The sequence below is a fragment of the Strongylocentrotus purpuratus genome, unplaced genomic scaffold, assembly GCF_000002235.5.
Source record: "Strongylocentrotus purpuratus isolate Spur 01 unplaced genomic scaffold, Spur_5.0 spur5_scaffold_6, whole genome shotgun sequence".
Classification (NCBI taxonomy): domain Eukaryota; kingdom Metazoa; phylum Echinodermata; class Echinoidea; order Camarodonta; family Strongylocentrotidae; genus Strongylocentrotus; species Strongylocentrotus purpuratus.
The window spans coordinates 6,960,788-6,987,444 of record NW_022145612.1 but is presented as its reverse complement, the minus strand read 5'-3'; the positions used below and the strand labels follow the sequence as shown (position 1 = coordinate 6,987,444).

Sequence of the window (26,657 nt, the reverse complement as noted above, 5' to 3'; positions counted from 1 at the left end):
CCCCTAGCAAGGTACTAATGGCCTATATACATCAGAGCAAGTTACCTCCATTGGACTATACTATTATATCACTAGGCAAGGAAGTTAACCACATTTTCACATATATAATTGGGTGTTTTTGCATATTTAATGAGCTATGACCTTTCACCTTTGACCTACATACTCAGAAATCGAACTTAGGCTGTACATGTATTTTGATACCATTTACCTTCATATTAAATTACATTAAAATTCGTCAAAAAAAATTACGTAAGTTATCGAATGGAAACCAGGTTCGCATATTTAATGAGCTATGACCTTTGACCTATATACTCCGAAATTGAACTTAGGCTGTGTTTTGATACCATGAACCTTTATATTAAATTTCATTAAAATCTGTCAAACAATACTAAAGTTATCGATCGGAAACCAGATGTGTATTTTTCGCATATTTAATGAGCTATGACCTTTGACCTTTGACCTACATATTCCAAAATCGAACTTAGCCTGTTTTTTTATATCGTGTACCTTCATATTAAATTTCATTAAAATCCGTCAAACATTAATGAAGTCAGTATCGATCGGAACCAGAGTATTTTTCGCATATTTAATGAGCTATGACCTTTGACCTTTGACCTACATATTCCAAAATCGAACTTAGCCTGTTTTTTGATATCATGTACCTTCATATTAAATTTCATTAAAATCCGTCAAACATTACTGAAGTTATCGATCGGAAACCAAATTTGTTACGGACGCACGGACGGAAGGACGGAAGGAAGGACGGACGGCAGCGTTACTATATCCCCTCGCCGACGAAGTCGGCGAGGGGATACAAAATCATTTGGTTGTCTTCGACCGCCCGCTCGTCATTTTCGGGCCGCTCGTATGTTTTTTTTTTGGTTTTGTTTTTGTTTTTTTTCTTTTTTTTTCTTCATTTTTTGTTGTTGTAATAACGTTTTTGGGGCGAGCAATACCATTTTATGCATTTGCAAGGATAAAAATGTCAAAATGCCGTTCATTAAAATCAAATTGAGTGTGCCAATTGCTAAGATTTTGAGCCAATCTTTTATACAAGGAAAAGTTCCAACTCAATGGAAAACTGCAGATATATGTCCGATTCCAAAATCTCAACCTCCTCATATTAATAATCTACGCCCATTTGCCTTGACTTCATATTTTTCAAAAGTAGCCGAATCCTTCATAGCTAAATGGTTATTAGAAGATATTGATAAATATATTGACCCTCACCAATTTGGCAATAGACCTGGTCTGTCTACTACACATTATATTGTCAGTCTTTTACATAGTACATATACAAATGTAGAAAACAGAAAATCTGTGTCCATAGTTATTTGTACAGATTTAAGAAAGGTTTTTCTGATTAGAAAAATGATTCACATGGATATAAGACTTTGAATAATGCCAGTTTTTTTAGAATCTCGTAAACAAAATTAAAAATATAAGTGTTTTATCAAATGTTGAAATATACATGTCTTGGGCCAATTCTCTTTTTAATTATAGGTAACGATTTATGTGAGCAACTTCCTATACCGTAATTCAAATATGTCGACGACCTCTCGTTAGTACAATGTCGGAAATCAACAGATGTCTCGCATTTACAATCAGTACTTAATTCTGTGCAAGCTTGGTCTATTGTGAATACTATGTCACTAAGTCCTTCAAAGTATTTACTCTCCAAGTTAGTTTCATGAAAAATCCACCAGACTCATAAGTTCTCTTTATTAGCAACGACGAGGTTGATTTTATTTTTTTTTATTCTGAATTCATATAAGAACAAAGTTTTTTCGATAACAATAGTAATATATAATACAATTAGTATTTTTCTGACAAAGAATAATGAATAAGCAAATATATATAACAATAGTTACTTTCAAAAACGAAATGATGAAATGTCATAAATACTAAATTTCATCAAATATTATTAAAACATTTGCGGAAGAGGAACTGGCATTTTAAGCAGATTGCTTGAAATAAGACGGCCCAGACAAAACTCATGAAATAGATTAACATATTTATTAAGCAGAATGGATAGGTAATTGAAAAAACAAATTATATGGATGATGTTATTGACAACGCAGATGAGGATGATGGTGAGGATGATGATGAGGATGATGATGATGATGATGATGATGACGATGATGATGATGATGATGATGATGATGATTCGAAATAAACATAAACAGTATTAATCTACAAAGGTTATATACGACCCAAATTAGAATATTGCACCCCAGTTCATAGTGGTCTTACATCTGAACAAAAGGACAGTCTCGAACAAATACAACGGAGAGTTCGCAAAATTATTTTAGGTTCTAATTTTATGTCATATTCACATGCATGTCAATATGCAATTTAAGTACGCTTAAGGAAAAAAGACTAGTACTGTGTAGAAAATTTGCAAAATCTTTAGCAATTCACCCGGCATGCCAGAACTGGCGACCCTCCAAAAAAGAAATTAGAATATCATTACGTCAGGTTTTTACATATAATTTTAAATGCAAAAACAAACGCTTCAAGAACAGCCCTTAACCATATTTGATAAATCGAATGAACTATATAACTACACGTTAAATTCAACCACAGTACTGGTCTACTCCTCATTTAGCCGAGTTGTATTAGCGAGGCCATAACTCGCTAATACAACTCGACTAAGTGGGAGCCCTGCTCTACATTTTGCCACTCTTAATGTTTTTAATGTAATTTAAAATATGTATTATTAACAATCTTTTTTACGTGTCAATATTTTAAAATGCGATTTGTATATGCATTGACCACCATAACGTGTCAACATGTAAACATGAATAATGCAGCTTTGAAATTGCATAATAAACCATTTTTGAATTGAATTGAAGACAATGGCTGTTGACGATATCGATTTTGGCCGCTTTCAACTCGTAAATTCCGAGCTGAATAAAACATTGTCGCAGACTTTCTTGTACGATTTCACGATCATCCTCAGGAATCCCATAGAAGAGTAGGTTAGAACGCCTGTATAAATCTCGATGAGAGTTATCAAGTCATTGAGGTAAATGATCTGGGCTTGGAGATCGTGCTTGAGTTCCGGTATTTTTTTCTCTCTAGATCAGCCACCTTTTCGGAGTTAAATGTCACTGAAGCTTCTAGGTCATTAATCTTAAAAGGACGTGACACGTAGCAGTCCACTATGTCGAAGTGCTAATCTAAATGCTTGCGCCGGGCCAGGCCTGGCGTCAGTGTTTAGGGTCCAAGACCTATTAAGAATCACAGCTTGTATATTGAATTGATTTCATGAAAGTCTAGCCGCCATTGTCCTGTTACTTTATTATATCATGTCGTTTGTTCAGGCATTTGGTAATTTCACTTGAGAGTAACTGCCACTTGATATCATGGACGTTCTTGTCCGGGTGATAGTGCCTGATGGCTCGGACCAAAAGCTTCTTCAACGACGACGACGATGTTGACGACGACAATGAAGGCTGTGTTTCCTTAGTACCCTGAGGAGGCCATAATTGATAGACTTGCTTGACGAAATCTCCGATGGATAATTTCGAGAGAAGATCCAGTTGTTTTTTATCAGTCTTCAGTTGGTCCATCGCAATCTCCTTCTCCTTAGCCTCCGCTAGTTCCCGTTGTTGACGCGCTTGTGCATCTTTAAACATAAACATGAGAGAGAGGCATACATGTATGATAAGATTTTACTTCATATTCCTTGATGTAAACTTTTTCATCACCGTTTTTATTGTTTCAGTTTTAAGTTTTTTATTTGTTTTTATTTGCTGTACTTTCTTTCGTATGCATGCCTTATTTTATTTAGTATTCGATTAATACTCACCGACTACTCTTTAGAAATAGTAGTAATAACAGTAGCAGCAGCACATGAAAATGCGTTATAACATTGTTGTTATTGTTATTATTACTATTATTATTATTGTTATTATTGTCATCATCACCATTATCACCTCTTGCTCTGGCTATAGACTTCTTGACAAGGCCTCCATGGTACTCTACATTCTTCTTCAACGCAGTGACATCCAAACGAATGATTGAGTCTACATTATCACACATCTTCTCTGCCTCCCCCAAAGGAACGCGACAGTCCTTCAAGTACCTGAATGATCATGATGAAATTTTGATGGACATGTTTGGAGCAATATTCTATCTATTCTTCTTAGTTAACCTGATGAATCAAAATAATATTACATTCAACATTGCGTCATTCATTAAAAAATTAAATACACCCATGCCAATTAGTCAATGTTGCTATAATTACATTTTATTGAATTGAAAACAAACATTTGTTAAAGAATTAAATTTATCAGTAATCTTACAGTCTCTGCAGGAGAAAAAATATCCTGGAATATTATAAACAAAAGACATGATATTTTTAATTACTCTTGGCAGTTTTCATATTCGTCAAACTTCAAGGCTTCTTTGCCTTTCTTGAAATAGATGGTTGCAATATAAATATATCCCTCAACTTTGGCGCCACAGGAAGGTAGGTATCCCAAGTATTCAGTCAGAGCATCTATCCGATCTGAGAGGAGAACGGAAAAGAAATAATTCTTATCAAGTCATTTATTTATTTACTTATTTAGGTTAACCAGATCAGTTGTAAGACTGTCTTACATCTTGATTCTGGTGTCTAAAGTATACTAAAACACCTGAGTATATATCAGAAATGTTAATATTACATACATTCATCACATAAAGTACATTTTGATAACAAACAAGAGGAAGCGTGGTAAAACTTAGTATGACTATGAAAAATATAATGGATAACAATGATGGCAATTGAAGAAAAAAAAAGATGAATAAATTACCTATGGAGCAGTTCCAGTGAGACAGTAAGGACTTTTAGATTTGCACAACGACAACGTGGATTGCTACGATCGACGTCCTTTTAATGCACTGCCTTGAATGGACCTCGCACGTGTCAGTCCACTCAAATCTAAAAGTCCCTTTTATCACAAATCTATACCTCATACCTCATACTGAAACAAATGATTATCATTATTCTGGGAGAGCATATGCCCCGGGAACTCAGGCCCTAACGTGCTTGTATGGAGTGAGTACATTCCAATCGCCTTTGACCTCGTTCAGATATATGACTGACGCGTCAAAACCGGGGCAGCTTTTTATGATGACGTGGTGTATGTGCATCACAGTTCTGTATCTTATAACACAGAGCTCAACGAATACAAGAAAGTCCTTGCGCGCAGGTGCCATTTATTTTCGCATTAAAAATAAACTGCCGCATTTTTGTGCGTCATATCTGAACGAGCCATTACTTATCAATTCCTAACACGCCACTGATCTTTGTTTTCCCTTATCCTTATTTCCCTCCTTTCTGTTTATATTGTAAATTTTGATTTAATATTATATGTAATTTAATACAAAATATAAACAAATGTATATAATACCATCTTCATCCTTAAGTTCGATCCAAGTTCTGATTTCATGTAGGCACTCCTGAATTGACTTCTCCAGATGTTTGGCCCATTTTTCTCCTTTGCAGTTTCTTTTGGGGTAAGCTTTGCCGAAGTACTGCAGAGCATCTTTGAAGTATTCGTGAATCACCTGTTTCAAACATTGAAAGAGGGTAAAGAGAACGCATTGGTGTTAGTCTGTGCTGGAGCTACATGGAGCATGGGAACCATCCCCCATCCCACCCTCCTCTAGCGAATGGTGAACAAAGGAAAACGAGAGAGTGAAAGCAATGGAAGGGGAGAGATGTAACTTGAAAAGAAGATGAAAGAAATCCTTCCTATACACCCTCCACCTCATTATGACTGTTGATTATCATTTCTTCGATCTAGAAAATATTGGTGCTTTCTAAGAATGGCATTGCCCCTTCAATGTGCATGTATTTTGCAGCAGTATCGTTAAAGGTAATGCAAAGGTTGGGAAAATTTTGAATAATGGATGGATAGTGATATATTTGGATGCCCCCGTGGATGTATTAAAAAGCACTAGAAAATTAGCCCCTAAAACACTTCTGCTTTCGAGAAATTGACTAATCAAAATTTACCGGTGCACCCGGTAAATTTCAAATATTTCTAAACAAGGCCATTCCATGGTAGCTGCGACCATGAAAATCTCAGAATATGCAGTTCTGATATACAAATTCCAAACTGGAATAGCAAATCGGTCGATTGTAGTCAAGAAACATTGTTTTACAGCTAAAGTAATATCAGCTTCGAGAGGGAGCTATACAACATAAAGAGTTTATTATTTATAATTTCATCACTTTAGACTCGATTTCAACCGCGACAACGATCAATGAATATTGTAAAATCGCATATGCTTCCAATATGTTCATTTAAAGCAAATTCATGACCCCATACCAAAACTTTGTATTACGTATTTATACATAGGATTTTCACGAGTTTAATTTTTCACGAGTTTAATAGCGGAGAAATAAATTTATGTTGGTATATTATTTCAATATCAATTTATTAACACATGACTATTGACAAAGGAAGTAATAGTATAATCAAATGTAAGATACTACCAATAGAAATCATGTTCCATTACTAACAATGCAGGGCTGCAGGCGCGAATCTACGGGGGGGTTAGGGGGTTTAAACCCCCCCCCCCCCCCCCTGGGCGGCCCCACAAAAAAAACCAAAAAAAAAAAGAACGCACGCTGGAGAGAAACCCTTTCAAGTGCAAATATTGTGAGAAGATATTCAACTCATCTGGTAACTTAACCAAACACATGATAACTCTGGATATAACTGTGTATTAAACTGTTACTTGATTTAAAAAGACGTTATCATGCACTGCTTTTTATGGTCTCCATTGTGTTAATAGATGCCAGGAAAACATCAATTACGGGGTTCAAATAAACACCAAAAAAAAAATCGGGTCGCAGCTTCGCGGCTCGTGGACGATGCTCCGCATCGTCATTATTTTGGTCAACCCCCCCCCCCCCTTAGCAAAAAGCTAGATCTGCCCCTGGGGCTAATACGTCACATTATTTATGATGAAATACGTGATACACAATGTACAACGATTGTTAACGAACAAGTTTAACATATCGTCTGTTGAAGTCACAAGGGTGTTAACTCTATGTCAAAGTAATATGGATCAATGCCATTTTAGATCAAAACAGACGATGTGAAATCAATGGGAGATGGATCATGGATATATAGAATTTAGAACATAGTACATGTGACTGATGTGTAAGAAACATAATATATATATATTTATATTCCAGTCTCACTGACGAGACCGACTCATAGACAACAACAACATAAAAACCGAGGAATAAGGGACTGGCCCTTTTTTTTTTTTTGACAAAGAAAAGAGTGCATTTCGCAAAGACCTCTAACTGATATATTCCCTGACGTGTCGGTTTTTTGTCCCTCTATGATGAAATCAATCACACATTTTTTAATTGTGGTGATTAATTGAAAAGCTGAACAAGAGGACGGCATGAAAACGTTGTATGTAAAATGGAAAATAAAATCAGAGGGGTACATTATTATGGATTATGTAACAGAATCAGATTTATATACCTTTTGGTAAGAAGCACATTCAGTTGCCATCTTAAGCGTTGCTAGTCTCCAACACGTTGTTGCCGCGTTTTCTGCCGCTGATACCAAATCCTCGTCCCTAGACGCCCAGTTGTAGGCCTTCTTGTAACATGCAAGGGCACTCTGGAAGAAAAAAAAACACAAGGAAAAAAAAATAATGTAGAATTATTAAAAGAACTGATGAACTCGTTGCATATTTTCGACTTCAAAAACATCCGTCATAGATCTGAGGTAGTCGTTCGTTATTGATGTCGAGTGTTATGGTCCTTCAAACTTTACCAACGTAAGGATCATTTTGAATTCCGGGGTTTTTCCTTTGATAAATGCTGAGCAAAAGCATGATATACTGATTCGTAACTCAACACCTTATCTTTGAAAATATGAATTCATTGTAATAGGTCCTTCTATATCTTAGTATCTATCACATTTAAATTATCAAAATGGGTTGCAATGAGAATGAAATTAAAGAGCTTTTATGCTGTGACGTCATTAACTAAATGATTATATCGACAGGTTTTACTATTTTCATTTATTTTCCTCAATAGCAAATTACTCATTTCTATTCTATTTCTATTTTAGTTAATCTGAGGGCTGCAAGCACATTGAACGTTATGCTAATGATGTAGCCCTGCTACATTATGTTAATTTAATTCACATTGATTATGCTTAAAGCATCTAACTTTTTTTTTTTTTTTTTTAATTTTCTTTAATGTACTGTATATTGGAAAAGGGTATTCATGTAAATGTTTACAAATGTAAATGTCACATTAATGCACCTGAATATGTATGTTCGAAAAAAGATAGACAACTGATATAGATATCAATAAATACCTTGTAACTTATAGATTTGACCATGTCAAATCTTTGGCCTCGAGCCAACCTGAAAAACGCGTTGCCTCTCGCCCTGCTAAAACTTGAGAGAGTGGTTGAAGGGTTCTTCTCAGTGTCTGCTTTAAACATATTACCAGAACCTAGCAAATGAATGAAAAGGAAAACCATCTTATTCTTTAATAGTTACAGGAAAGGAGAAGCATTCAAAGAGAAGGTCGAGTTCTGAATAGAACTGAATAACATGTGAGTTATCTCAATCTATTCGTGTCACTGTGAAGAATATCAAGGACTGTTCCTAAAACTTGGTACAAAACTTATGGAGATAAGAGTTAATAAAGTTCTAGTCAAGAAAGTATGCACAATGTGAATGTAACCAAAAGCATCTAACATTAGAATCGCCAGCAGGTTTGGCATTCCCACCATCACCACGAACACTTCTGGTGGGCATCTGCTGCTTACGGACACCAGAGCCGAAAGCAGGCGCGGATCCAGGATTTCTTAGGGGAGGGGGCCCAACTTTTTTTTTTTTTTGCTCCCGAAAATTTGAAAATCGCGCCGGCCGAAAAGTCGCTCAGTGGGGGGGGGGGGGGGTACAGAGCCCATTTTTTTTTTTTTTTTTTTTTTTTTTTTTTTTTTTTTTTTTGCTCTCGAAAATTTGAAAAACGCGCCGGCCAAAAATTCGCTCAGTGGGGGGGGGGGGGGGGGGGGGGGGGGGGGGGGGGGGGGGGGGGGGGGGGGGGGGGGGACTTTTTTTTTTTTTTGGTCCTCAAAAAAATTTCAATTTGCACCCCCCCCTTGAGCGCCAGGGGGGGGGCCCAACCCCCAAAAATCGTAAAAATCACGTGATTTTACATGATTTTTTTCTCAAGGGGGGGGGCCCGGGCCCCCCGGGCCCCCCCCCTGGATCCGCCACTGGCCGAAAGACTCCCTGCTGGTGTTCTTCATCGGAACACCGAAACGGTTCGATCCATCAGCGTATGAATAGCTATACGTCGTTGATCGTCGATCTGACTGCAGGTTTGGATAAGTGTCAGAGTTGTTCGCACCGGTATTACATTTGGTGTAGGTGGTGTTCTGTGTCCCCTTGCTACTTCCTTCCGACAAAACACCTGTGCGATAAGGGGAGTCAACGTGGAAAGGATTCTTGCGGATATCATCTCCTTTCTTGGTATCAAAAGGGGAATATGTACGTGGAGCAGGTTTTGGTTTGGGTATCGCGTCAGGATTTTTTCCCTCAGTATCTGACTTATTGGTGTTGGTATCAGTTCCCCTACTACCTCCCTGAGACGACGCACCATTTCGCGGGAATGAAGCTCCAGTGCCAAAGGGATTCTTGTTGATATCAGCTCCTTTCTTAGGATCACTTGAAGTTTTTGATTGATCGAAAAAAGAATAAGGTTTTCCGGTTGCGCCTGTAGTTGTTTGTGGATTTGACTCCGTACCAGTGCTTCCCCGTTGTGTTCTTTGAACGAGAAACTAGACTGCGGATATGTGAATTCAGATCCATTCCGATTGGTCTGGAATGCCGTCCGCTTATTAGTGTTAAAAACTGGAACAAATTTACTGGCACTCTGCGTTTTCACGTTTACATTTGCTGTATCGTTCTCCTCCTTGCTGCTGTAATCATGACATGACTTGCAAAAGAATTTGAACTCAGGACTATTTTCTTTGACACCTGTTCAGTTGTCCTTGTTGATATGTTTGCTTCCTCCCTCGACTGCTGCTTCGTGTTCTCCAGGTTGAACCATTGGACGATCTGATATGCGATCTTGATAAATCATCACTCTCGTAATCATCACTGTCAGTATCATCCGAGTCAGAAATGTCCACATCCTGATTCAAAATGCGAACCGATTCTGCCCTGTATCCTTTCGGGGCTAGATACAAATTATATATCACCTCATCTCCAACTCGTATTGGGTCACTCCGTCGTCGACAGAGATGTGGAAAAATACATCCCTATATATCAAGCAACTATCATATAGCGTGAACACTCAGCAAGTGATACAGTAAAATGGGAAATGTATGTTGACAGCACAGTGCTTTAAAGGCCCGGTCACACATAGACGACGCACGGTGGACGCACGGCCCGCGCATTGGAAATTTGCAACTTTGGCCAGTGCGTTGTCGTTCGCTAGGCGTGCGTCATCATTCGTTACTTGTTCGTCGAGCGCGCTAGACCAACGCTATGCATCCGACGTCATTCGCTGTGTGCGTCGGGATTTTTTGAGCATGCTCAAAAATGTGCGCGGAGCTCGACGCATGCATGAAAACGCGAAAAGGACGCCAGACATACGCAGAGCACACGCTGTGTATTCATTGTGAGTTCGGCGGCCGACGTCTAGTTAACGCCTAGTGCACACCTAGCGCATACCTAGCGCTTTTCAAACGCATGTCTAGCGAACATGCAGCGAATACGAGCGTGCTGAACGCGTGCTGACCGTGTCTCTAGCGCACCCAACGTTCTTCTTGCGTGTCCCTAGCGTATACCTGGCGTGTACGTAGTGCAGTGGCGTTTGGGGATGTCGGGTTAATTTTCTTGGGGAGCCATCTTAAAGAACTTAGATGCACACTCGTCGTTGCGCTATTAAGGAAGATTTGCACGACGAGAACGTAAACTGCTATTTGTGTGACGTCCTTTCAAGGCAATGTTACGTCCTTTTCAGGCACTACCAGGCAGTGCCAGTGCCTTGAAAGGACGTCGCATTGCCTTAAAAGAATGTCACACGTGGTAGTCCACGTTCTCGTCGTGCAAATCTAAAAGTCCCTAGAGTTTGAGCTGATATTAAAGATAAACTTGAGTTCTGGTAAAAAAAAAGAAAATGAATTCTCACAGAATCTAACGAAACTTACACTGAATGTTCAAGATTACAAATAAAATCATGTGCCAAACAATTTTGGAAGAAAATGTATACTGGCTGAGTAATGAGCATAGAAAGATAAGGAAATCAGGGTAGTACTAGCCCGACACCATGTGTGTTGTCCCATGTACATCTTTCTGTGTAAGTGATTGTTACTTTACCAAGACTCTGCCAAATTTATGATGATTTTGATGACTCCAGAACCTTGATCAACTATGATCAACTTTTCTGATCCATTCTACACCTTTTCTTTCACAATGCAATCGCATTACCAGAACTCAAGTTTATCTTTAACATCTTTCTTTTTAACTGCTAAATAGCCAATGTAAATAGGTTAGCAATTGTTTTTTTTCGGGAATAAGATAACACACACATATTGGCTTTTGACTCACATTCATTATTTCAGCCAGAAATTGGTACAAGAGGATTTATACAATATCTTTAAAAAAAATCTGCTGCTCAGTTGTCGGGGGGGTGGGGTGGGTAAGCGGACACTTTTTTTTTTTTTTTTGTCTCGAAATTTGAAAATTTGACATTTTGTTCCGTTAGGGGGGGGGGTAAGGTAACCTTTTTTACGTCAGCCATTGGCATATATTTTTTTTTTTTTTTTTTAATTAAAAAAAATATATATATCAAAAGGGGGGGGTTTCACAAAAAACATACACATAACATACACATAAAAAAAACTCAAGTGGGGGGTTTAAACCCAACCCCCCCCCCCCCCCCCCCCCTGCGTACGCGCCTGACTCACCTGTAGATTGGCTCTCCTTGGACGCAGTAGTTCCTTTCCTCTGTTGCTTGGCATAATTGGGTAGCTCATCTGCAGTAGTTTCTTTCGTTGACTTGACGTGGTCATCATTGGTTCCGCCGCCTTTCGTTCGCTCTTTCGAATCGCCAGCAAGTTTGGCACCCCCGCCATCACCAGAAGAACTTCTGGTGGGCATCTGCTGCTTACGGACCCCAGAGCCGAAAGACTCCCTACTGGTGTTCTTCATCGGAGCACTGAAAATATTCGATCCTTTAGGATATGAATAGTTGTACATGGTTGAGCGTCGATCTGGTTGCAGGTTTGGATTAGTGTCAGAGTTGTTCGCACCGGTATTACTTTTGGTGTGGGTGGTGTTCGGATTTTTCCCCTCAGTATCTGACTTATTATTTTTCGCGTTTACATTAGTTGTAACGTTTTCCCTCTTGGGGCTGTTTTCATTTTCATTGGTATCATCCGAGTCAGAACCTTCCACATCCTGACTAAAAATCTGAACCGATTCTGCCCTGAATCCCTCCGTAGCTCGATACAAATCATATATCACCTCATCTCCAACTCGTATTGGGTCACCCCGTCGCAGACTATCTTTTGAAACGGCAGATATGAGGAATAATACATCTCTACGTGTAATATCCTCCGTTATAATCCCAAAGCCGCCTGTGTCATTATACAGGTTTACTACTCCAGAGACAGCCGATTCTATGAATTTTTCAGAATCGCGATTACTCTTCTTTCTGCCTTGTGACATGGTGATGTTTCTGCTTCAAGATAAATCTAATAAATCCCTGTTTTCCTCAACCTATGCAGATAAAGAATAATATCACTATACAGCTTGAAGACCGCCGGGCCGTATTTCATCAAAATGAGGAATACAATGTAAAAGATTGACAAACAAGTATAGATCTCTTTCTTGTCGTAGCAGAATTGATCTGAATGCGTTTCCAAAAAAGAAATATACAAAAATGACTTATAGAGCATTTGCTTCACATAGTGCGCAAAACCCGCTATTGTCCATATCAAATTACTGTAGACTATGTTATGTACTCTGATATATAAGGACAGCGGGTTTTCCCAAAGTCAACCACTAGTTTGCAGCTACAGACTCTTGTAAGTCGTAACTACATATTCGAGTTGTAGACTACTCAAAGCAAGGTCACCTAACTTTGGCACCTACCTACTAGAAGGCTGTTGTGCGTGCGCACACCTACTTAAGTTTGTTTTTAAATATAAGTGAATAACATGTACAATTGACTTATAAATTATGTTTATGTACTTAAAAGGTATAGACCAGTTTTGGAAACGCCCCCCTCTCGAAAAATGAAATGGAAGCTCTTATTACCAATCATGTGAAAGAATAGGTCTTGACTGATACGTGATGATACAAATTTTGCAGGGAATCTGCCTAACAATGGATATATTTGGTAAATTATCATATCGATCCGACCTGGACAGATATCGCGAATGTATTTCAACATCGAACAATTGGGCATATATTTCTGCTTTTTTGTTGTTGCGAATTTAGGTTGAAGTATTGCCATCTAAACCTCTGAAGTCAATATTTAAACAATATCGAATGGATATTTTGCACCCAAAACCCTTCAAACCGCAATTTTACCACTACCGGTCTATACCTTTAAGTTTGATTTTGTTGCTCAGTTATGTATACTGCAAATGAGGTTTTGTTTAATTATGTTTATGTAAAAGCAATTGATATTGAAAACGATTATTTATTTTTATGTTTTTGTTTGTATAACACATTTGGAGGAATAAAACAAAGTTACAAAAAAATATGTAAAAAGTGTATGTGAGTGCGTAATTGGGTTTTCTCGCTATTGAAATATTGGCAACAGTAGTGAGGAATGATGAGGTCATTAAAGGTGTTACTTGAGGAATTGAAGTCAAACGAGTTGTATATGCAGATGATATGACAATTTGTTGGAAAAAAGAATCTGTAGAAAGAGTAAAGGAGATTTTGATGTTGTTTAAGAAAATACGTGGTTTACGGGTTAATGCGGAAAAAAATAATATAAAATTGGGGAAAAACAGAAATCAATCAAAAAGACTTCCCTTTGGGAAATTGGTTAAAGAAATTAAGATTTTGGGAGTGTATTTTGCGTTAGAGGTCATAATAAGAGGATAGTTGAATTATAAGGAGGTTTTAAGCAAGATTAAAAGACTTCTCGGATGGTGGAAACAGAGGGACCACACGGTGTTTTCTTTTTTTAAATAAAAAATATATGCATTATGTAAATTGAATTACGTTTTTGCTTCACTAGTGGTTCCAAAGTGGGTCATATCGGAAATACAGAAAATATGTTTTGAATTTATTTGGAATGGGAAAGATCGATGTTGTATCAAGGTTATGATGACGGGGGGTTACGAATTACTAATTTTGACTCGTTTGTAAAAACTCAATGTGTAATGTGGGTAAAAAGACTATTTTACGGAGAAAAATCAATGTGATGGAAACTATACTTTGATTTCTGCTTCAAGATGGTAGGAGGTAAATTTATTTTCTTGTGTAACTATGATTCCAAGTTATTAAGTTTCAAAGTACCTAAGTTCTATTTAGAAACGATAAAAGCATGGGAAGAGTTAGAAGGTTGTAGGAATTTTGAAGAAAGGAGAATCCAATTGTTTTTAACAATGATTTTTGATGAGGATTTGTTTAAATGCAATATAATTTAAGTTCAAGATCTATCTATCTATCTAAGTTCTTTCTATAATACAAGTTAATTCATACGTTTACTCTGAAAGAGGAACGTATAGTAAGAAAATGATACGAGACGAAAATACAGTCCATTCCATTCCATTCTGACATTTATTTAAAGAAAATTTAGATATAGTTATATCTAATCAGATAATATCATGTTTATTCTCAATGTAGGGCATTTTCTCTCGGTTGAAAGTTTATGCGAGGGAAACAGTTACAAAACCCTAAGAATTTTATTCTACCAAAATAGAAACGACGTAAATTCATCAACATTTACCCGACAAAAAAAATGTGGATTCTTACAACGCAATATATACCACCAGGGTTTGTTTCACATGTTCGTTTAAAATGTGGACAATATGTGGTATATTAAGACTACCTAAATTGTTAAACAGATATATCATGAAATATATTGATAGTACGGCTAAAGTTGAAATGAACTCAGTTAAAATCATATGAACTTTTAAGTTGCCATTAATGTAGTTCATTCTTTTAAAAAGAGGATTTCTGCCATTCATCTCTGTCCATCCACTGCATTGCGAAATCTTCCTGACTCAATAGGTGGGCTGAGATTTGATATTGCGAAATGGGTCCAAACAAGGTTAACAGCTGTTTGGAGAACTTGGCAATCGGATGTGCATTAGCTGCTAGACAATGCAACATAGGAAGTGGTGTTAAAACCACAGGATATGAACATTGTAACTGAGAACACCGATTTTTTTTTATGTTTAAAAAATCCTCTTTAAAAAAAAATAATCAAGTTACCTACTCGGCGGGAAAAATCAGTTGCTAGACAACATTCATGACAAAAAGTTTGTTATAAACATTTCTACTATTGTTTCTAATTTGGCATGTACAATACTTAGCTGCAGATCGAGGCCATATTCATTTGGAATGCTTTCAACAAATTAGAATGGGTATATGGATCGGAAAGTATTTTCAGAGATACTTAAGCTGTCTTCTTCTCACAACATTTACTTTACCGGTAGTTCAAAATACAAGTAGTTTATTCATTGTTATCATAGTCATCTCAGCGTAAAAAACTACATTTCAATTCAGACAACAAAAAAAGATTAAAATATTAATCAGACTAGACGACCATTGGAACTCTACGAACAGAAAAGTTATTTATATAACTGTGGCATATAGACTTTTTGTTTCAAGAAATGAATGTATAAATTATTATATCTGATAATAAATTATATCTTATTTAAGGAAGAAAAAAACACTGTAAACGTTTTCTTGGTTTTAAACAAATCAAAGATAAACGTATGCCATTATAGCATCAGGCCAAAACGAAAAAAAGCCCAATGGAAATTTAAAAAATTATTTGACCTTTGACCTTTCAATTCATCAACCTACCTGTAGCTCTTGCTTTGCCTGCTTCAGCGAGACATGTATGCTGATGGACATCTTCCTGGAGAACTTCCACCTCAGACATTATGACTGGATCATTTTTACATGTTCTAGCTGCCTCTTGTATTGGGAAGTAGCACTCTTTCATGAACCTGCCAATTGACAATAGCCAAATGCTTTTATCAATTTGTTATTTTTTACTCTGAGGAATTCGAAATTCAATAACTGTCTAATTTTGAATAGTTTGAGGAACATCTATTTTAAGAGGACTGCATGTAGCCATTGTGCCAAGTGCTATTTCAGTACAAAATGTCAACCAAACAAATAGTTGAATATCCTGAAAACAGATGATATCGTCCATTTCATATGAACAGAATGTAACTTTGTTTAAATAATAGGGTGAACTATTCTACTCATCTCAAAGAAGGGTGACCATAGAAACCACTAACATGGTGAGCTCATAATCATGTTCATGTGTGAGGTTTTATTGCAAGAATGAACGATATTTAATAACAGCACTTTAAAACATAGTTATCCTTTATTTAGACTTTTAAAGACTCTATATTAATATATTTTACAACGTATTAAGTTCTTAATGATGCATCGATGTCTGTAAACATGTTATATCTTGGCTCGCACCTCAACCACATATACACTTACCTAAAACATTCTTTATACCGGAGCTCCCCGAGTGCTGTCATTCCTAGTCCAACGAGGTGGGTTGCCAATTCGACGTATTCTTCGGCCTTCCTTTTCTCATCAGGCAGCTGAGCTAAAGTCTCGGTAAGTAAACCCATCTTCTCTTGTTCATTTTCGAAAGACTTATTGATCCACGCAATGGCCTCCTCCCCGCATCTGCGCATGGATGACCGCAGGTGGTCGGTCCAGGCAGCATTCTTGCATGATCTACGCAGAAGTGCCTTGTTGAAGTTTTGGAGGGCATCATTGAAGCAGAGGCGGCGGAGCGACTTCCAAAGTGGGGGGGGGGGGCACCAACAAAAAAGGGCACTTTCTGGAGAAAAAAAGGGCACCTTTAAAGGGAAATCTCAAAGGGAAAATATACAATTTTTTAGACATTGGTATATACACCTATATTGTGATTACATTATCGGGGATGATTTCAATATTTATTTTTATTTATACATCATATAAGATTTTGCATATTATCTTTGCAGTTGAGTGTGATGGTCTACAAATTCATTTGCGAGTGAGCAAAGCGAGCGAGAATTTTTTTAAAGATTTAGAGGTCGCAGTGCAAAAAAATACATCTTATAAAGAGGAATGACCCAATCCTGATGGGGTTATATAAGCACATTCTCATAACGGAAGACTAAAAAGATCTTTGATAGGTTACATAATTATAACATATATAACTACGAGCGAGCGTAGCGAGCGAGCCTTGGGGGAAATTGCTTTTAGTCGCTTTAAATTAGGGGCACGTTTGATGATGAGAGGAAAAGGGGACACTCATCGAAAGGGTTAAGACAGTTATTAGAAAAGAAAAGGAGCACGTGTCAGAGTACAAAGGCTAATTATCAGAGGTGAAAATGGGGCACTTCTTACACCTAAAAAAAGAGGCATGCACCAGGGATGAAAAGGAAATGGGCATTTGTCGATGGAAAAGAGGCGCCCATTAGATTTTGATAGGGGGCATTTATAAGAAGTGAAAATGGGCATTTATGAAAAAGGGATAGGGTCTTTATTAGAAAAGAAATTGGGCACATATCATTGTTAAAAGGGTAATGAGAAGGGGAAGTGGCTCTTATTAAAAGGAAAAAGAGGCACATATTAGAGCATTTATTGGGAAGGAAAAGGGGGACGTGTCAAAATAAAAGGCATTTATAAGAGATGAAAAGAGCACTTATTAGGAGGGGAAGGGGTACTTGTCAAAGTAAAACGAGTATCTCTCAGAATTGAATAGGGTCATTTACAAGGGATGAAAAGGGGCACTTATGAGAATGAAAAGGAACTATTTTCATAGATGAAAAGGAAAAGGGGCATTTATGAGAAGGGAAAAGGGCTCTTCTTTAAATGGGGGCACTTATCATAAGCAAAATGGGCACTTATTAAAAGGGAAATGGGGCACATGTGAAAATATAAGGTGCGCTTATCCAAGTTAAGAAGGGGAAGGGGCACTTTTTACAAAGGAAAAGGGGCACTTTTCAAAATAAAAGGGACACTTTTCCTCTGTAAAAAGGGGCACTTGTCAAAGTAAAAGGGGCACTTTTCCTATGCAAAAAGGGGCACTTTTAGGGTACTTGAAAAAGTGGGAGGGCACTGTGCCCCCCCCCCCCTGCCCCCCCCCCCCGGGAGCGCCGCCTCTGCATTGAAGTAACGTCTGGCAATGACCTTTGAGAAAGTATAGATTGAGGGGGAAATGTGTACGTTTAGACAGTATGAATTAAGATCCCAGTGCCAAAGTGGAAGGATCTTGTCAAAGTAAAACGGTTGCTCCGGTGCAATATGCCCGACCATCTCATCTTTAACACACAAATCATCTAAACAACTTAATATAGAAATATCAGCATAAGAGTACAAGTAAATTTAAGACAGGGGGTGGGCTGAGGCATCTTAACTGAATTTCAACATTCTAAAATTCAAATTTTTCAAGTAAGCGAAGCGATCGAGCTAGAAAAAAAGACAATATATCAGGATTATTTTTTATTTTTTTAACCAGATAGGAAAAGAAAATTGAATATTCAGGTAGCTCGGTACCAAAAATGAAGTTATGGTTGCCAGAATATCGGTACTCTACAAATCCTGGGGAGGGGGGGGGGTGGGGTGGGCTTGCAACTAATCTTGGGCCTTCGTGATTAGGTCCATGATCTTACCTTCTGTAACTTCTGATTCCTGTCTATCGCTGACCCGTGCAGAGAAGCCAACTTCCAGGTTGTCATGGCAATATTCTTGATTGCCGAGACCGCATCATCTTCATTGAGGCTGCAGCTGGAAGCACACTGGTACCACTGTAGAGCAGACTCCAATCGTCCACACTGGACAACGAACCCGAAACCACCCTCCTGAGATGATTTGAAGAAACTATTGCCATATTGCCTCTGCTGTTGCGACAGAGATGTTGCGCTGGTTGCTCGAGTAGCCGGCATTATAGCGGACCGAGAATTGATGGGATCTATATGGACCATACGGACAAGTATTTATGATTTAAACTTTAACAATATAGAGTGACTTATACACTCCAAGATATCTCGTGATCTCACAGGGTCACAAGTCAGAAAATTCTATGTCAAAAAGGGCCCCTGGTGCTCCCCCCCCTCCCCCACTAATGATGATGGAAGTCGGTGCCTTTGTACTTTGCTACCCTTCCGTCTCTCCTGATATAGAAATTGGATCTCCTGAATTGTATAAGCAAATCATAAGAGCTTCTTAATATTTAAATTAATGATTAAACCAAATATATTACGTAAAAACAAGCTTCAAGGAATATATCACAAGGATATGTTATGGAAGGAAGGAAGGAAGGGAGGATGGGATGAATGTCTGGCCGACAGAGGAATATGTCGAGGAAGAGAGATGGGGTGAAGATTATATGGGAAATTAAAATGGGTGCATTATGGTGAAGGGATTGCAATTCAAAAGAATATTATAGCTTCATTATTTTTTATATTTATGACATAGGTCATAGAATATTTATACTTTTTTTTTACACCCCTTAGTTCTGTGTTTACCCCCCCCCCCTCCTCCCCTCCTCTCGCTCTTATATGCGTCATGCCCATCATGTAATCATGTTCCTGGTTAGCGTTATCTTCACTCTTACACTCGAGTATCTATGGTTCAATATAATTTTGAAATTTGTAATCTAATGTAGACAAAAAATGAGAATGATCTTCAATATTTGTTTGGATTTAAATCAATTAAATTTGAATTTGAATTTTTAGAAATTTGTATCGATCATGCGCTGATGCCTGACTGATACATAAAACATATTAAAAGCATATATTGCATGTAAATAGTATAGCTGTTGTATGTGTAGTGTAAAATGCAATCTTTACACTAGTCAGATAGGCAATTCCACACATTAATTTTTAATGGGCTATCTCACAATGGGTGTGTGAACAACAGCTTCACCCACAAAGAAGAGGCGCATGGGCTCGCACCTCGAGGTGATTTAATTCACACATATTACACAACAAAACATAGTTGTAAAATCCATGCACTAGGCCTACTTGAATTCCCACGGTGAAAAGGTCGTTGAATGCTCGAGTGATCAAAAGTGATCAACATAATGACTCACATAAAGTTTTAGAGGGGGCGCTTGGCTCGCACCTCTTCAAATAATTAAATTAATTAGTGAGAATTCAACATAATACGCTCGAACACTTCCCTGTGCTACACCCTCACTGATCTTACGAAGCCGTCCTTTCCTGCGAAGACTTCGCTTGCTCCACCCATCAGCCACTTATTTCTTTGTAGCTCGTCAACGATCAAGGCCATGGGTGTCGATCCCGGGGGGATGGGGGATATACTGTACCCCCCCCCCCCCTAAAAAAAAAAAAAAAAAAAAAAAATATTTCAGGTGGGGGGATGGCCTGTACAATCATCCCCCCCCCCCCCCCCCCAATAATTCACCATCAAAACAAAAACAAAACAAAAAATCAATGATGAGAGCCCGATAAGAGTAGTTAATTGTTATTACTCGCAAGATGACCATCAATATACACATTTTGCTATCTCATTTTCATAATACATAACTATATAAATGGAAAACGAAGTAAATGAGACGACCGTATATGAGACCAGAATAAATTGAATTCTCGCTCATACGGCTTCATCAGGAATTGATGAATTTAGTCAATTTATTTAATCAACAGCATCATGTAAATGCAGTGCGCCAAATGCAAAGCCGCAGCGTTAAAAAGCTACGAGCTTAGTACATGTTAAGCGCGAAGCGCAAAAGTGCAAAAAAATGAAGAGAGTGGGAGTAATGAGAGACAAGAGAGGATACAGGCGCGTAGCCAGGGGGTGGTGGGGGTAGTCGCCCCCCCCCCAAAAAAAAATAGAGAGAAAGAAGAAAGGAAGAGGACGTAGCTAGGAAGAAAAAGGATTTAGCGTCGAGAACGGTACACTGAATCGTCTTCCTTTCTCTAATAATCTAATAAAACGTCAAAGCTCCCGCGCGGGAAGGGGGGGGACTGAATTCAGACAAGGATTAAGAGTCGAGAATGATACAACGATCGTCTTCTTTCTCTAATAATTTAATGAAACGTCAAAGCTTCCACGCCTCGCGCGGGAGGGAACTGAATTCAGACAAGGATTAAGAGTCGAGAATGGTACAACGAACCGTCTTCTCTCTTTAATAATTTAATGAAACGTCAGAGCTTCGCGCGGGAGGGGGGGAACTCCCCCTCCCTGCACCCACCCCCTAGGAGGTGCTCACTACCGCCCCCTAAAATAAAATCCTGCCTATATCCTTGAGAGGATAATAACCCAGGTAGCAAGCGCATGTGGGACCCACGTGGGTCCCATATTCCCTCAAATGTTATCTTTATTGAGGGTGACTTGCAAAACTTGGAAGGGAGGAGGTGCAATCTGCCACACGCCTTTACCTTTTTGTTGCTTTGATGCTTTGATCCATTGCCGGAAATATGTTGGCACCTATCATCCCCCCCCAACCGAGGATACAAATCGACACCCTTGCCATGGTTGTCGATCCCAGGGGGATGGCGGGATATATCCCCCCCCCCCCAATATTTCAGGTGGGGGGGGGGATGGCCTGTACAATCATCCCCCCCCCCCATTAATTCACAATAAAAAAAAATAATAAAGAGAAAAAATAATGATAAGAGCCCGATGAGAGTAGTTATTGGTTATTACCCCTTTGAAAAACAGCTTATAGCTGACAAGGGCAATCCATCCCATGAGTGGAGAATAAATAAATAAATAAAAATTACTCGCAAGATTACCATCAATATACACATTTTGATATCTCATTTGCATAATATATACATATACGAAATAAATGAGACAAGCGTATATGGGGGGATTGCACTCAGACAAGGACACGATACAAAGAATCGTCTTATTTCTCTAATAATTTAATGAAACGTGAGAGCTTCCGCGCTTTAAGCGGGATGGGCGAAAATGAATTCAGACAAGGATTAAGAGTAATAATTTATTGAACCGTCAAGGCTTCCGCGCTTCGCGCGGATGGGGGGGACTGAGTTCAGACAAGTACACGATACAACAAATCGTCTTCTTTCTCTAATAATCTAATGAAACGTCAGAGCTTCCGCGCTATGAGCGGAGGAAGGGAAACTTGATTTAAACATTAAGGACTAAGAGTCGAGAATGGTACATTGCATCGTCTTCTTTCTTTGATAATCTAATGAAACGTCAGAGCTTCCGCGCTTTGCGCGAGAGGGGGGAACTGAATTCAGACAAGAGAATGGTACATCGAATCGTCTTTTTCTTTAATAATCTAATGCATTAATGGGGATTTACTGACGACATAGACACCAACTACGAGTGTGGAACATCCGTGCAATCTATGCCGCACCTATTAAGATGTCCACTCCTAATTGACCAATGCTGCCTGGAAGACCTAGTGGCAGCAAATGAGAAGGCTCTTCAGTGTGCCAAAGCCTGGCAGAGCATTTGGGGACACGAAAGAAGAAAGTGTATATATCCTTTTCTTGAACATGATTTTATTTATTTCTGTTGCTTGATAAATCTTTATAGATATTTATCACAACTATGAAATTTTAGACGGTTACCATTTCTTTCTTTTTTTTTCATTTTTTCATTTTTTAAACTCAGTTATGAGTTCTGAGTTTTTGATCGATCGGGTGGGTGGTACATGTACAACATTACTTATTATAGGCTCTGTATAAGCTTGGCTTGTTAGAACTCTTGTGAGCAGGGGCGTACGCAGGATTTTTTCAAGGGGGGGGGGTTTAAAATCTGGCCCAAAATATTTTGCTCCCGAAAATGTGAAAATCGCGCCGGCCGAAAAGTCGCTCAGTGGGGGGGGGGGGGGGGGGGGGGGGGGGGGGGTAAGCGGACACCTTTTTTTTTTTTTTGGTCTCGAAATTTGAAAATTTGACATTTTTTTTCGTTGGGGGGGGGGGTAAGGTCACTTTACGTTAGCCGTGGGGGGGGGGGTTTGAACCCCCAAAACCCTCCCCCTGCGTACGCCCCTGCTTGTGAGTAATGTGCCGTGGGATTCCATATCCTCAAACTGCTGGCGAACAGAGCAACAAGACCAATCTCTGTAATTATTAGGATCTCTGTCCAATAGTGCCGTGTTTGTGCCATCGAACTGGATCGACCAAATCAATTGATTCATAATATATATATAATATTGTTTCCCGTAACATGAGAGTAATTTGATGAGTTTCATACTATTAATTAAATGCAATGTTAACTGTTATTGTATAATTGTTTTAAACGGGGGCGCGCTACAAGAGTCCTATCTCGCACCCCGGGGCAACGTGTCTGACACGGCCGGTTGTAGCAACTACTCCGAAGATCAAGATACATTAATCTTGACCTAAGGAGACACGAACGAACGAAAAATAATCTAATGAAACGTCAGAGCTTCCGCGCTACGCGAGGAGGAAGGGGCACTTGATTCAAACAAGGATTAAGAGTCGAGAACGTTCCAACGAATCGTCTTCTTTCTCTAATAATTTAATGAAACGTAAAAGCTTCTGCGCTTCGCGGGGGAGGGGGAAACTCCTCCATCCCTGCACCCAACCCCCTAGGTAGCGTGCTTTGCGTTCTCACTACCCCCCCCCCCCCCCCCCAAAAAAAAAAAATGAAATCCTGGCTACGCGCTTGGGGATGGGGTGCAACCTGCCTCTTGGTTGCTTCGATCCATTGCCGAAAATATTTTGGCACCTATCATCCCCCCCCCCAACCACGGATACAAATCGACACCCTTGCTTCGGACCCCGATACAAATCATATATCACCTCATCTCCAACTCGTATTTAGTCACCCCGTCGTCGAATGTTTTTTGAAACAGCAGATATGTGGAAAAATACTTCCCTATATGTATCATCCTCCGTTATGAACCAAAGCCGCCTGTGTCAATGTACCGCTTTACTACTCCAGTGACTTCCGATTCTATGACTGTTTTAGTATTGCGAATACTCTTCTTTCGGCCTTGTGACATGGTGATGTACTTCTGCTTCCAGATAAATCTATTCGATCACTGTTTTCCTCAACTTACTGGTACAAGAATAATTACACTATACAATGCAACTTGATGGACGGTCGTATTTTATCGAAATGAGGAATACAATGATTGTAAAAGAACGACAAACGAGTAGATCTCTTCCTTGTCGTAGCTGTAGCAGAATATAATATAGATCTGAATGTTTTTCCAAAAAAGAAATATAAAAACATGACTTACAGAGCATTTGCTTCACGTATTACACAGTACATGATTATCCGTATCACTATTGCCCAATGCTCTGATAAGGACAGCTGGTTATAGAGCAATGCTCAGCTGATATAAGGACAGCGGGTTTTCCCCCAAGTCCTTCACTAGTTTGCAGATACAGACCCTTGTCATTCAATCATTAATATTTACGCCGAATTCAAATCGCATTAAACAAAATTAAATGGAAGCAGAAGAAAGAAGGGGAAAAAATCTACGCTGCTCAATTTTTCGCATTTTTCGGAGATTCCAGACAGGCTGCAACTTAAAATCGTTGACCGTTTTGTGTGTATTTTCTGGCAGCCCGGTTCTGTACGTTATTGAACAGGCTTCTCGGCTTGCATGCTCATAGGCAGCCTAGCCCCCTCCAATACCAGCCAAGACCAGGGGCATTAATTTCTTTTCATGACCGGGGGGACGAAATGCGAAGGACGAGGGAGCAGTGGCGTAATGAGCAAAAACGTTTGGGGGTGGGGGCAGAAGAAAAAAAAAATCTGCATTACCACCACTCTTACATGTTACGCAGGCCCTAGGAACGTTTCTCAAAGTGGGGCGGGGAGGGGCTAAAGTATTTACGATCTGGTAGAGCAAAGCAAAGCAAAGTGGAGCGTAAATTTGTGTGGGGTCCAGGAACAAAGCCCCGGCGAGTGTCAAGGGGCGGAGCCTCATGAAGCTCAGGGTTTTAGGCATTTAATTACGATCAGATGAGCATATTTGATGACACTGGCATGCAGGTCACTTATTGGAGTGGGGTCCAGGGGGCGGAGCCCCCAGAAGCTCAGGGATGGTAGGCATTTAATAACGATCAGATGAGCATCCAGGGGCCGCCTTAGGGCCCTTTGTAGGGTTCAGGGGGCAGAGCCCCCGAATCTCAGGGGAAAATTATGCCATTTCAACAACATTTGTAAATCACTGGTATCGAATTAGAAATAAACCACGTTTGAATTTCATTTGGGGGGGAACTGCCCCCAAAGCCCCCCCCCCCCCTAATCAGTACGCAAGTACGAGGGAGCATAGGTGATGGAAGTGACTACCCCTCACAGGTTTTGAAGTTTTTGAAGCAAAACTATAGTATTAAAACAAGGAATATACTCGTTCACACTTCAATTTTCTCGGTATTTACTTGTACATTTTGAAGGATATTATGCGAGGGAGCGTAGCTTCCGACTGAGAAGATTTTTGCATTTTTTATTTGTCTAAACGCTGCACTCTTGGGCCCTCCAGAGCCTAAAAGTGTGTTGCAGTATTTAGTCAATATTTGCTATACATTTTGGGGGCACTTTTTTCAAATTTTGAGGATGGGACTTGTCCCCCCCCCCCCCCCCCCCCCCCCCCCCCCCCCCCCCCCCCCCCCCCCCCCCCCCCGCCCCCCGGGATCGCCGCCCTGGCCAAGACTATATGATGCCTGTCGGTGGCCGGGAAAGACAAAAAAAAACCAAAATTTTCTAGGCTTTGTGGAAGGTGCAGTTAGTAATGGTACATACAATAAAGTACAATACGTTACTTATATGACCTAAGGCTAAATAGGCCTATAGCTGGGCTAGTATGATTTTATCTTTGTATACGTTTATACTCAAATGACCTACTTTAATGGGCAAGACCAGTTTTAATGTACATGACACAATAGAAAGTACAGACGGTATAAAATAATTTATTACGCTGAGACAATTTTAGGCTCGCATGTTGCAGGTCGTTCGGTCAACAAAATTACAAAACACACCATGTCCTTAGTTGCTGGGTAACTTGCCAACTGGAATAGGAGGCACCGACCAAAGACAAGTCAGACTGGGTTTCACCACAGTTGTTGACCACAAGGGGGTTGAGCCACCTCCGTTGGCACCAGTGCCCAATTTCCTGTGTACTTGTGAAGTTAGCTGCATTATAATTTCTCTCTGTTGGTTTATTTTATTCATTTATTTATTTAGGTTTTATTTATGAAAAGAAAAGAAAGTGGTATCATTACAGGACCTGCACAATAAAAACAGGGCATACGCATGTATAATATTTACAAAAACATATTTGATGAATACGAATTGCACACATAAAATAACATAAGAAAAACAGTTTGTGGATACCAAGGTAAATACCTAGAAACTAATTTTATGAATACGAATTTGTAACGTATATGACTGAATAGGCTATTAAATGATTTTAATAATCATGATGGAATATGATACAAAAAAATTAACTAGTTTGGTGTATTTTAATA

General features: G+C 39.1%; 2 protein-coding genes across 2 annotated transcripts; both read right to left on the bottom strand.

The window, feature by feature from the left end:
• Window positions 1-3,169: 3,169 nt before the first annotated feature.
• On the bottom strand, window positions 3,170-12,896 carry LOC105444399. Its single transcript, XM_031000220.1, has 7 exons — window positions 11,964-12,896; window positions 8,352-8,491; window positions 7,503-7,643; window positions 5,403-5,559; window positions 4,375-4,516; window positions 3,942-4,090; window positions 3,170-3,631 (listed from the first exon to the last, which is right to left on the bottom strand). Exons 1-7 carry the CDS (start codon window positions 12,724-12,726, stop codon window positions 3,297-3,299), a joined length of 1,827 nt encoding a protein of 608 aa, XP_030856080.1. The 5' UTR covers window positions 12,727-12,896; the 3' UTR covers window positions 3,170-3,296.
• A 4,468-nt stretch (window positions 12,897-17,364) lies between these two features.
• LOC115919316 lies at window positions 17,365-19,160 on the bottom strand. Its single transcript, XM_030972797.1, has 3 exons — window positions 18,879-19,160; window positions 18,362-18,396; window positions 17,365-17,377 (listed from the first exon to the last, which is right to left on the bottom strand). Exons 1-3 carry the CDS (start codon window positions 19,149-19,151, stop codon window positions 17,365-17,367), a joined length of 321 nt encoding a protein of 106 aa, XP_030828657.1. The 5' UTR covers window positions 19,152-19,160.
• Window positions 19,161-26,657: the final 7,497 nt, after the last annotated feature.

Bases quoted from the DNA above. Each gene is read 5' to 3' on its own strand.
- LOC105444399 (XM_031000220.1), bottom strand. From the start codon at position 12,726: ATGTCACAAGGCAGAAAGAAGAGTAATCGCGATTCTGAAAAATTCATA. The intron at 8,492-11,963 runs GTGAGTCAGGCG...TTCATTTGCTAG, and splicing joins CAAGGAGAGCCAATCTACAG to GTTCTGGTAATATGTTTAAA. The intron at 7,644-8,351 runs GTATTTATTGAT...TTTTTCTTCCAG, and splicing joins TCAAATCTATAAGTTACAAG to AGTGCCCTTGCATGTTACAA.
- LOC115919316 (XM_030972797.1), bottom strand. From the start codon at position 19,151: ATGCCGGCTACTCGAGCAACCAGCGCAACATCTCTGTCGCAACAGCAG. The intron at 18,397-18,878 runs GTAAGATCATGG...ACTTTCTCAAAG, and splicing joins GGAATCAGAAGTTACAGAAG to GTCATTGCCAGACGTTACTT.